The sequence below is a fragment of the Amphiura filiformis genome, chromosome 19 (assembly GCF_039555335.1).
Source record: "Amphiura filiformis chromosome 19, Afil_fr2py, whole genome shotgun sequence".
NCBI classification, from domain to species: Eukaryota; Metazoa; Echinodermata; class Ophiuroidea; order Amphilepidida; family Amphiuridae; genus Amphiura; species Amphiura filiformis.
The window spans coordinates 25538430-25550575 of NC_092646.1; the positions used below are offsets into that span (position 1 = coordinate 25538430).

General features: G+C 39.0%; 1 protein-coding gene across 2 annotated transcripts in view; it reads left to right on the forward strand.

Annotated features, from left to right (window-relative positions):
* LOC140141110 (uncharacterized) overlaps positions 1-11079 on the forward strand; it is a 66933-nt gene extending 55854 nt beyond the window's left edge. The window contains exons 16-18 of one of the 2 annotated variants that reach the window (XM_072162895.1): positions 1308-1525; positions 7175-7943; positions 8007-11079. In XM_072162895.1, coding sequence (XP_072018996.1) covers positions 1308-1525; positions 7175-7943; positions 8007-8839 — 1820 coding nt within the window. In that variant the 3' untranslated portion in view covers positions 8840-11079. Of the gene's footprint in view, positions 1-1307; positions 1526-7174 lie in introns of both variants that reach the window. The other variant, XM_072162894.1, reaches the window with a different exon arrangement.
* Positions 11080-12146: the final 1067 nt, after the last annotated feature.

Below are 12146 nucleotides of genomic sequence, written 5' to 3' on the forward strand. Positions count from 1 at the left end.
CAGCAGACTTCAGCAGTTTAGATGTATTGTGCTCTGTCCGCTTCTTGTAAGACCCTGAGGTTTGGAATCCATATCAAAAATGGTATTGATACACATACACTAAAAAATATGCAAAAACCGAAAACCTATTAACGTTATAATATTGTAGGATGCAATGTCCTTCGTTTATATTTACCATCTAACTGTTGAACTGAACACATCATAAATAGTGCAAACTGTTCTTATCTTGAATCCCATGAGCTTGATGGTTTACCGTTAAGATACACATTAGACTTTAACTTATAGAATTATGTATATGCAAGAATAACATAATAGATAATTCAGATAATACTGATAATATCATCAAAGTAACTCATTGAGTAAGGTTTAATTTTTCCCTAGAGAAGTCCTTTTCAGAGGGCTGTGCTTTCGGAACTCTAGCTTCAGAGCCATCTTCTGAGGATGGCATCTTCTTGATATGGATTTCAAAACTGTGGGTCTTACAAAAGCGGAGCGTGGCCGAGTGGTTAAGGCGTTGGACTGTGAATCCAAGTGTCGAAGGTTCGAAATCTGAATAGTTCCGCTTGAGCTCGGCTGGCTCTTTGTGTCCTTGAGCAAGGCACTTCACTCTACTTGCTTAGTTCTTCGGAGGGCACTTTAAGCCGTCGGGACCGACGCGTCGGTTCCGTGTACATGTATTTCTAAAATTTATGCAGTGTGCAGGTTAAAGTACGTCACATGCTTTTCGAAAAGAGCAGGGGATCATCCCGGTATTGTTCACTGTACTTCAAAAATACACTCATCTACTCTAGGTTCCAGAGTAAAAAATAGCTACAGCTTGTCTGTACGCAGTGCGATAATACTCATACATATGGCACTAAAAAGAAAGAAAAAGAAGCTGTTTATAATCATTTTCAGTAAACACGAAGGTGACATCTTCTGAGGATGGCACTAGTTAGAGCTCCGAAGACACAGCCCTCTGAAATAGACTTCTCTAGGGACAGATTAAACCTTACTCATGTTTACCGACCTACCGTAAAATTCTATAATAAGCATATTTGCGAGTTACTCGGACAAGAACGTAGTTTGTTGACTGTTTCATTATTTTTAATTTATAGAATATCGGTAACACAGATATTTGTAAATTAAAAGAAAAACATACTGTTTAAGTTTTAACAAACTACCCTAAAATTTGTTCTTGTCCGAAAAACTCGATAATAGGCACATTATCATTGCTTATTATAGACTTTTTACGGTACAGTACCAAGTAATTTCAAATCGTACCAAAGTGACTCATTTGTTATATGTGTGTTTGTATGGTTACACAGAAAAGGCATGCGAAGAAGAACATACGACATGGTCGGAGATGGTAAACCCGTGTCCAGAAGTGTGCGGAGGTCTATCTCCTAGACAGCAGAGAAGATGCGGCAAACGTCTTGGCCATACGGAACCCGGGTGTGAATGTGATGAAGGCTTCGTGTTACAAGGAGCCAAGTGTGTTAAAGAAGAAGAATGTGGTTGCCGAAAGCAGGGTATTACTAGAGCGGTAAGTTATGTGGTTTACACCCATAATTAAAACCACACAACTCGGACTCCCTATAGACCTTTTTCCCTCTTTCCCATCATGCACTATTCCAGGGGGGTATGAGTGTCGCAAAATACATCATCTCCCCGGGGGAGTACAGAGTTATGTTCATTACATTCTGGAATACGGACATTTCGACTGGTGCATTCATCACAAAAAAGGAATACCCGATAATGATGATAATGGCGCCACGATCACTAATACCTTCCGGGGGCAAAAAACAACATTTCTATGCCTTATGGACATTGTGTCCTCACCCAAAATAGTTTCCTGCTATTGAAACCTAACTTTGTATACATTTTATAGACCTAATGGTGAAAAACTAATGACGGGACACGCAGTGATATTTTGTCGGCGTCCGTTTCACTTTTTTTTCGGAGATGAAAATAAGACGTAAACATAAATCTCTTACACAGATGTTCTGCATCGCTCCGTAACTAGACTGCATCACTCGTGTATTCAATAATTGCATAATTAGTAACATCGATGGCCTTTACGATAATCCGCATATATGGAATCAGTATGCCCATATTAAGACAAAATAATTGCAAAGGCCTGGCAAAGACCATCGGATGCACACGATCTATGAGGTTAATGAGCTACGTCATACCCCCCTGGAATAGTGCATTGTGGGATAGTGGGAAAAAGGTCTATACCGCCACGTACAAGCGCCGTCAGCTATGGAGCAAAATTGGTGGTATTCGGGTCCTTGTCGACGGTGCGTGGAAAGGAAAGAAAACAATTCTGCGTTTCATCTGAAGCGTTTTAGTATCGCGTACAGGTCGCATCACATGCCGCTAGTATCCAATGTGGCACTCACATGACAATGATTACCTCGATCGAATTCCGAGCGAAAACAAATACCCCACGATTTTGCTTCATGCGTGTACCAAGATGGCGACCGAGTCCGGGTTCTCTCAGTGTTTTAATTTAATAATCCTGAGCAAAATTCAAGTTCAGTAGTGACGCCATGTTTTCGCGGTTTCGTGATTTATAGAAAAATAAATCAGTTCTGCAACCTAAAGTGGTAAATGTGTGCGGCATTTATGCACAACATCTAGACGTTAAACAACAGGACACTTAAACAACGTACATGACAAGCAGGCCGAACATTTTTCATACAAGAAAATCAGTCGTTATTTCAGGTGATATCACTTTTAGTATAAGTTGCATGGACATATCCATGTCTGTATAATTATATATTATCAATTTTAAACACGGTTGGAAATATAACGGAAATAGACGAAACGAATACTCAGATCTAAAATTTCCTCTTTTCAGCTGATTTTCTCTTCTTTTTATTCCTGAAATTTACGCATTATTTGTTATTTTCAATCCAATTTGAGTTTTTTAGCTTGATTTTGCGCTATTTTCCTCTTTTTTTTAAGCATTTTCCTTTTTTTTTACAAACGGTCAATTTCAGGTCTGAATACTTGTTGATTCAAGTATATGAGCAGCTCTGATAAAACCAGGAACAAGTCAAATTTTTGGTCTATCCTTCGTGTAAGAGAATACCAAACAAATCCCAACTCTAATCCTAAGCCTAACCCTAATCCTACCCTAACCCTTTCCCTAACCCTAACTCTAATCCTATTAGTATTTCGTGCTCTCTTACACTAAGGATAAACCACATTTTTGGCATTTCATCAAAATGAAATCACTAGAAAAATGATACCAAAATTAAAATAGCATCAATACTTTTCAAAATATGGATAAGTGTGTAAATGATACCTTGATGTTTTTGCCAAATTGCTATTATGAATAATGATCCAATTAATGTTCTGCCTTACACAGGATTGCATAGGGATTATCATAGTTCACCTTTTATTTATTGATTGATTGATTGTGCGCCCTGTGTGGCTGCACTGGGTATGTCCTCTCAAGTTTTGATGATTTATATGTCTTAACAGTAATTTTTGGTCACCAAAGTTATATCAGTGTGCAGAGCTAAGCTCCTAGATCAACCTTATCAACTCTGATGTCGGATGATTCTGCATTTTTGGTGTATTTTGTGATCATATTTTTGTGTATGATGCTACATTTTGGCCTATACTGATAACACACAGTTGGAGTGGATATTGATTGTTTTCTACTTGACTGGACTCCCACACACATATGGCTAAACTACTATTATATCCTTTTGTTGTGCTCCTATTGATCTATATGGTCATGGCTGCAATGACTGGTGTCTCCTATTCAAGAGGAGAGCTGTTGAACATGAATCCTGGTAGAATACGACTACCCAGTGATGTGTATAATACCTTGGTGGACTTGAATATTTGTTCTGTGTGTCCAACTAGAAGAGGATGTAGAGCTGGAAGGGATAAGTGAAGGCCTATTTCAGTTATAGTAAATCAGAGACACACAGAGGTAACTGTTGGTAATCCTAGTTCCCATACAGGGCAGAATCTTGACAACTTATGTGAAATACCTCCCCCTAATCAGGGACATACAGAAGTAACAGTTGGTAATCACAGTGCCCATACTAAAATAGAGTACTACTCAGGTAAAATCAATGAGAAAGCAGGTGATCAAAAACAGTTGTATAAGGTTGTAAATGATTTGTTGCAAAAAAGCACAAAACCTGTGCTTCCACAGTGTGAGTCTGATGATGCTCTTGCCGAGCAATTCTCTGAGTTCTTCAGTAAAAGATAGTGGATATACGTAATACTTTTCCTAGCAAATGTACTGATCCATTTTCATGTGAGAATGAATCAAACACCACTGTTTATCTTACTAGCTTTAAACCTGCCAGTGAAGTTGAAGTCCGGGATATTATTTGTAAGTCACCATGTAAAACCTGTGAGTTGGACCCTGTCCCAACATCACTGGTCAAAGAGTGTATTGATGACTTTGTTCCTCACATTACCTACATCGTAAATAAATCTTTTGCTGAAGGTATTTTTCCAACCACTCTCAAGACTGCATACATTAGACCCCTGTTAAAGAAAACTGGTTTGGACAAGGAAGTCCTAAAAAATTATAGGCCTGTAGCCAATCTGGAGTTCTTAGGAAAGACAATCGAGCGTGTTGTATCGGCTAGACTGAGTTTGGTTATAAATGAAAATAATCTTTCCGATGGGTTTCAGAGTGCTTACAGGCCAAAACACAGCATTGAGACCGCTCTATTGCGCGTTGAAAATGATATTTTGGCTGCTATGGATGAGGGAAACGTAACCGCTCTCATCCTTTTAGATTTAAGCGCGGCATTCGATACCGTGGACCACAACATTTTGCTAAGCAGACTTCGTGATTTTATTGGCTTGAGAGGTAATGCGCTTGCATGGTGTCAATCATATCTGAGTAACAGGCCAGAGTATGTTCGCGTTGGGAACTCCTCCTCCACTCCAGTTGTTCATGATTATGCAGTCCCGCAAGGGTCAGTCCTTGGACCCCAATGGTTCACCATTTATACCTATCCAGTTCATAAGATAATCCTCAAATACAAATTACAGTATCATGTATATGCTGACGATACGCAGTTGTACATGTCTTTCAAACCAACCCAAGAATGTGCTGATCAAACCATTGAGTGTATTGAATCATGCATTTGTGAGATCCGTAAGTGGATGCAGGAGAATTTTCTAAAATTGAACGATGAAAAGACTGAATTTGTTTTAATTGGTTCTCGACAACAGCTGTCAAAAGTTAATGTCCCACATATTACAATAGGAGATTCTGACATCACTCCTTCATTGAGTGCACGTAATCTAGGTGTTATTTTGGACTCGTCAATGTCTCTTAATACTCATGTATCAAGTATTGTACGTTCAGCATCATTTCATATCAGAAACATTGGTAGAATAAGAAAGTACTTAAGTCCTCATGCTACTGAACAAATTGTTCACAGTTTTGTAACCTCCCGGCTTGATATGGGCAACTCCCTCTTGTTTGGCCTTCCTCAAGATCAGATTGCACGTCTACAGCGTATTCAGAACACTGCTGCGCGCTTGGTCACTTTAACTAGAAAGAGATCTCACATCACTCCAGTTTTAAGAGAGTTACATTGGCTGCCGGTTGGTTACAGAATTGTTTACAAACTGTTGCTCATTGTTTTTAAATCACTAAATGATCTTGCACCAGAATATATCAAATGTCTCCTCCAACCATATAACCCTCCTCGTATGCTCCGTTCTAGTGACAAATCGCTTCTCTGTGAACCCCGTTCAAAACATTCATGGGGGGATAGGGCTTTTTCAATTGCTTCACCACGTCTCTGGAATACTCTGCCAACCCACATTAAACTAAGTACATCTTTAACACAGTTTAAAAGTTCTTTAAAAACTCACTTAATGAAAGAAGCATTTTACTGATGTGCATCACCATATTTTGTTCACCTATTGATTGTTGTTCATGTGTAGATTAAGTTGTAATGAAAATTTATTATTTTGTAGTTTAAGTTAATCTTTGTATCGCGCCTTGAGCGCCATTGATTTGGTGGAGATGTGCGCATTAGAAATTCACATTATTATTATTATTACTTTCGAGGATTTGGAAGTCCACTTAGTCCCAAAGTCAAATACCATGAAGTTAAGAATTCCAAGATTTTTTTTTATGGCCATGACATCTTTAAAGGCCTATACCTCAAAAACATATCTGGCGACTTGTTCCTGGTTTTGTTGGAGCACATCACATATTCGACGTCAAATAAATGCATGAAGCGGGCTTTATACTTACTGAAAATTTTGGATGGTTATAGTTGTGTCATGTCCAGGCCTTTTATGAATTCTATAGAGATTGTGACGTCAACGCCGCCATCTTATGGGTACGGAGTTCCTTGTTGCTAAGTCACCGCGTTGACGCTTGACTGAAGAGGTGCGACTTCCGCGTAATCGGGGGCGTAATGTCTAACGCATGACATGCAGAACGGCAGTACGCACAGGATGGTGGATCCCCCAGTTGGTATGTCTATGGTGGATCCCGCAGAAAAGGCTGACGGCCTACTATTGTTAGAATTTCGCCTGTTTGTTCAAACATTGACCATGTTTTATTCGTGCCGTAAAAACAATACGTTACAGCTCAGTGGTTTTTTGGCGGGGAGGCAGCGGCGTAGCTGGGATTTTTTTCCGGGGGGGCCTGTATGAGGCAGGGGCCCAAACTAGGGGGGGCCAAATAGACAATTTTGCCAGGCTTATTGATAATAATCGTATGGTATTGCATATCGTATGGATTCCAATATCTCTCTTTCCCTCCTCTCCCTCTCTCCCCCTCTCTCTTCTCTCTTTTTTCCTCTCTTCCCTCCTTTTTCCTCTTTTTTCCTTGCACTAGGGGGCGGGGCCCTAATAGGCAAATTTGCCAGGGGGCGATCGCACCTCCTGCCCTCCGGCAGCTACGCCACTGGGGGAGGGGACTTTATTATGTTGGACAGGACCGAATTCCGTGTAAAGATTACCTATTATGACGTTAGCCAATTAAGCATTAATTAGCTTTGTTTATTCTATCGCATATTATAGACTGTTGTCGACGGTTGGTTAAATCACGCCTAGAAATAGCCTTTCAGGATGCACTTGCGAGATAACGCACTGTACTTTTCTACGTGTATTCTATGTGTATAAAAAAGATGAATTAATTTTGTGTTAATTCAATTTTTCCTTTTTTGAATCTAAACAGGCTGGGGACGAATTCTTTACCAAGAAGTGTAAGAAGAAGTGTCTATGTATAGCAGGTGGCAGTCTCGAATGCACAAAGGTGAAGAAAGGAAGTGAGGATGCTAAGGCTTGTAAAAAAGGTCGTGGCCGTAAACCAGGCAAAAAAGGAAGTAGCTCTAGTAAAAGTAGTAAGAAAGGCCGTGGCTCTAAACAACGTGGTAGTAAAAAAAGCAAGGGCTCTGTAAAACGTGGTAGTAAAAAAGGAAGTGGCTCTGGAAAACGTGGTAGTAAGAAAGGCAAGGGCTCTGTAAAACGTGGTAGTAAAAAAGGCAAGGGCTCCGGAAAACGTGGTAGTAAAAAGGGCAGTGGCTCTGGAAAACGTGGTAGTAAAAAAAGCAAGGGCTCTGTAAAACGTGGTAGTAAAAAAGGCAGTGGCTCTGGAAAACGTGGTAGTAAAAAAAGCAAGGGCTCTGGAAAACGTGGTAGTAAAAAAAGCAAGGGCTCTGTAAAACGTGGTAGTAAAAAAGGCAGTGGCTCTGGAAAACGTGGTAGTAAAAAAGGCAGTGGCTCCGGAAAACGTGGTAGTAAAAAAAGCAAGGGCTCTGTAAAACGTGGTAGTAAAAAAGGCAGTGGCTCTGGAAAACGTGGTAGTAAAAAAGGCAGTGGCTCCGGAAAACGTGGTAGTAAAAAAAGCAAGGGCTCTGTAAAACGTGGTAGTAAGAAAGGCAGTGGCTCTGGAAAACGTGGTAGTAAGAAAGGCAAGGGCTCTGTAAAACATGGTAGTAAGAAAGGCAGTGGCTCTAAAAAACGTAGTAAAAAAGGCAGTGGCTCTGTAAAACATGGTAGTAAGAAAGGCAGTGGCTCTAAAAAACATGGTAGTAAAAAAGGCAGTGGCTCTGTAAAACGTGGTAGTAAAAAAGGCAGTGGCTCTGGAAAACGTGGTAGTAAAAAAGGAAGTGGCTCTGTGAAACGTGGTAGTAAAAAAGGCAGTGGCTCTAAAAAACATGGTAGCAAAAAAGGCAGTGGCTCCAAAAAACATGGTAGTAAAAAAGGCAGTGGCTCTGTAAAACGTGGTAGCAAAAAAGGCAGTGGCTCTAAAAAACATGGTAGTAAAAAAGGCAGTGGCTCTGTAAAACGTGGTAGCAAAAAAGGCAGTGGCTCTGGAAAACATGGTAGCAAAAAAGGCAGTGGCTCTGGAAAACGTGGTAGTAAAAAAGGCAGTGGCTCTGGAAAACGTGGTAGTAAAAAAGGAAGTGGCTCTGTAAAACGTGGTAGTAAAAAAGGCAGTGGCTCTAAAAAAATGGTAGTAAAAAAGGCAGTGGCTCTAAAAAACATGGTAGTAAAAAAGGCAGTGGCTCTAAAAATCATGGAAGTAAAAAGGGCAGTGGCTCTAAAAATCATGGAAGTAAAAAAGGCAGTGGCTCTAAAAAACATGGTAGCCATGGTAGCAAAAAAGGCAGTGGCTCTAATAAAAATGGTAGCCATGGTAGCAAAAAAGGCAGTGGCTCTAGTAAACATGGTAGCCATGGGAGCAAAAAAGGCAGTGGCTCTAGTAAACATGGTAGTAAAAATGGCAGTGGAAAACATGGAGGTAAAACAGGCGGAAAATCTTGAAGCTCTGGAGGCGGGAGCATTTAAACTAACGCCATTTTTCAGAACGAGATATGATATGGCACATAGCATTTAAATAGCTTATAGAATTCAGTGATAAAAAGGTGTACGGTACATGAAATTAATCATACAAATTTAACTACGGTATATGTAATAAAGTTATAGCTTTCAATTAGTGAGGTTTTAATTCTAATACTTTACCTCATCTCTTAAATATTGTTTATAGATGAAACATGATAAGGCCAAACAAAAAATTGTTTGTTTGTCCACGTCCGACCGACCGTGCACTTTGGTCCCGACCGTGTCTTTTTTTTTTAATTTGCGTTGAATGTGCTAGTAAAACAGTGGTTAGTAACTTTTAATTTAAAGAAAGAAAATATAAAGAAAATGAATAGTATAACATGCAGAACCATCTCAAAAGTTCAACCAGTAAAGTGCTGTGTGTTTTGACTTATTTACCAGCCTTCAAATTGTCAGTTTATTTTTTTTTGTCCTCTATGGACAAACAAACAATTTTTTTGGGGCTTAAATTGAAATTTGAAAAATAGATTAGTTTTCGTTATTAATGTAAAGTAATAAACAAATCATGATGGCATATTTGCGTTTTCCATTTGGGTGGCGATCGTATCTGTGCGTATTTCAAAATACAACGCTAATGCATCGCTGTGTATACTTAATAAGAATACTAACCAATCACAAGTCAGTTGGCATGGTTGGAGCGGTTGGAGTCACTTCCGCGCCACGCGCACGAGGGGCATTCATCGCACAATGTACGCGGACGATCGTCACGCTATTCATTCCAATGAAATTTCCACTATAGTAAATTCCATCGAATTGCTCGATGTTAAAAGCAGTTTAAAGAAGTCAACCATTCATTTTGGGTCATATGATGTTACATAGAATAGTTTGAAATAAATTTTAAGTCGGATGTCTAGATAGTTTGTATATAAGCTAGTTATCAATGTTTAATTTTATGTACATATTAGCCAAATCGGCATTAAAAATTCGGAATGCAATGTAGAACACTTTTTGCAGTTTGGGGACACTTGTATTCTGACCTATCGGATTTGTGTGTGTGTGTGTGTGCCTACAAAATTTGGTTTAAAATGTTTAATAGAATAAAAAACAAACAAAAACATGGTTATTTCATAAATTAATTATTTGAAATATTTCTAATGATAACATTATCGCAATGATAGGTTAATGGATAATAATAATTAAAGCAATTTCTCCGATAGGTCAGATTTCAACATGTCCTAAACCTGAACCTTACTTATAGGTTAACGAGCTGCAAGGCGAGTTCGTTAATGAGCTGCCCATGTTCAATACATGGACACTGGGTTTCTCTACCACTAGTCAGTTTGACCGAAATTCCTTCCCATAATACGATTTGCGGGTGCCAACAGCGCGTCCAATAGCACCCCACACACGCGATCAGCAGAGCGTGTAGTACACGCCCCGTGCAACATACGCTACGGGTTGTTCCATGATACGCATTTACCATGATGACAGGGTGATATCGGTTAAATTGACTTCCGGTAGAAAACCCAGGATCCGTGTATTCGTAATTAACTGTTTTTACAGGGGGTGATTATTAATCAACAGCGTGTACAGACACTTTTCTCAAAAAGCTGTGTTTTACATGACAAGTTCTTTATTAAGCAGAGTATACAGGTGCGTTTCTAATTTTTGCCTTCACAGCACAACGATGTAACAAAACACGCCATATTATGAGAACACACCAAATACTACGTGATCGTGACCCTAAAATTGTGTTTCTTAGTTAATTAAAAATGTAGAAAAATGAGAGGTTTTGTACGTAGGAGACAAAACTTAACAAGGCCATTTGTAAAGAATTGTGAGTCGGTGCACTTTGGGTCTAATCGTTTTGACGTTCTATAGTGAATGTAGACCTAATTAGAGAGCGTCAACATCAATTTTAATTTATTTCTCAGTACGAAAATCGTTATCTAAAGTAAAGATGTTTTAAACGTAGAATAAGCTTTGTTTGCAATTGTTTAAGTTCCAATGTAACAAATTCAAAGTATTGACCTCTGGAAAAGGCAACCGTTTCACAGCATACCCTCACTTACGATCATTGGGTATACCCAATGATCGTAAGTGAGGGTATGCTGTGAAACTTGTAGTAACGGTTGCCTTTTCCAGAGGTCTATACTTTGAATTTGTTTCTACGCTCACCTGTAATGGGTTCGAGCACTTTTAATTCCAAAGTTAGTCACCTGAAAAATAATACTTGTTATAAGTTCCGATGTATATTATTTCAATAAAAACTTAGGGTATATTATTGCAATTCGATCAATGTGTACTTTTGTATTCTATTCAGCGTTTTGGTTTTAATATGCCTTAAAAGGTTACAGGCCAGCCGGGCCAGTAACTCTGAAAAGCTACAGGCCCGGGTGATACGTTGCAATTCGATCAATGTCTACTTTTGTATTCGATTCAGCGTTTTGGTTTTTAATATGCCTTAAAAAGTTACAGGCCAGGTGGGCCAGTAACTCTAAAAAGCTACAGGCCCAGGTGATAAGTTGCAATTCGATCAATGTGTACTTTTGTATTCGATTCAGTGTTTTGGTTTTTATACAAAGGGTTAACCCTAAATTTATTTAGGTTACATTCAGTGGTAGGAATATGCCTGAAAAAGTTACAGACACAGGTGAAAAGTTACCTTCAGTCCAAACACTTTAATGTCCCATCTAAAATCTTTAAAAAGATTTTAGATGGGACATTAAAGCGCATTCATGCAAAAAAAGAAACAAAAAATGTTTTTAGGAAATGTATGACTATTACAAAAAAGAACAACCTAGTAACGCCATCTTGTTTGTAGAAAATGACATTTAACTTTTAAAATTTGAATATTTGTCTACAGTAGGAAATGTCAACAAGTCGTCCGCTATTACAAATTATTCCTTATTGATATTGTTATAACAAGTGGAACATCTCCTTCACATCCTTGATCCTTGCTTCAATACTAAGTGATTGTAATATTAACGCCTTCACACCTGTGATCCTTGCTACAACACTAAGAGATTATTATACCTCTTTAACGTCGTTGATCCTTGCTACAATATTAATTGATTACAATACCTCCTTCACATCCTTGATCCTCAACAAATTGCGCGGAAAACTAGTCCATGTTAAAGACAAGCCTCCCCCGAGAGAAACAGTCCAACCTTGTTGGCGGTTATAAGTGTGGGCATCTGGATTTCACAGAAGCAGAATGTAGAAGAAACAAAGCAATCCCTCAAAGCTCGACTTGGACAGCAAAGAGGTCCTAGTTCTACTGTCTGGCAACCGGATTCCGCTATATACACTCACGCAAAAACATTCGGACACCAAATTGATACGGAGGATGTTATCATTCT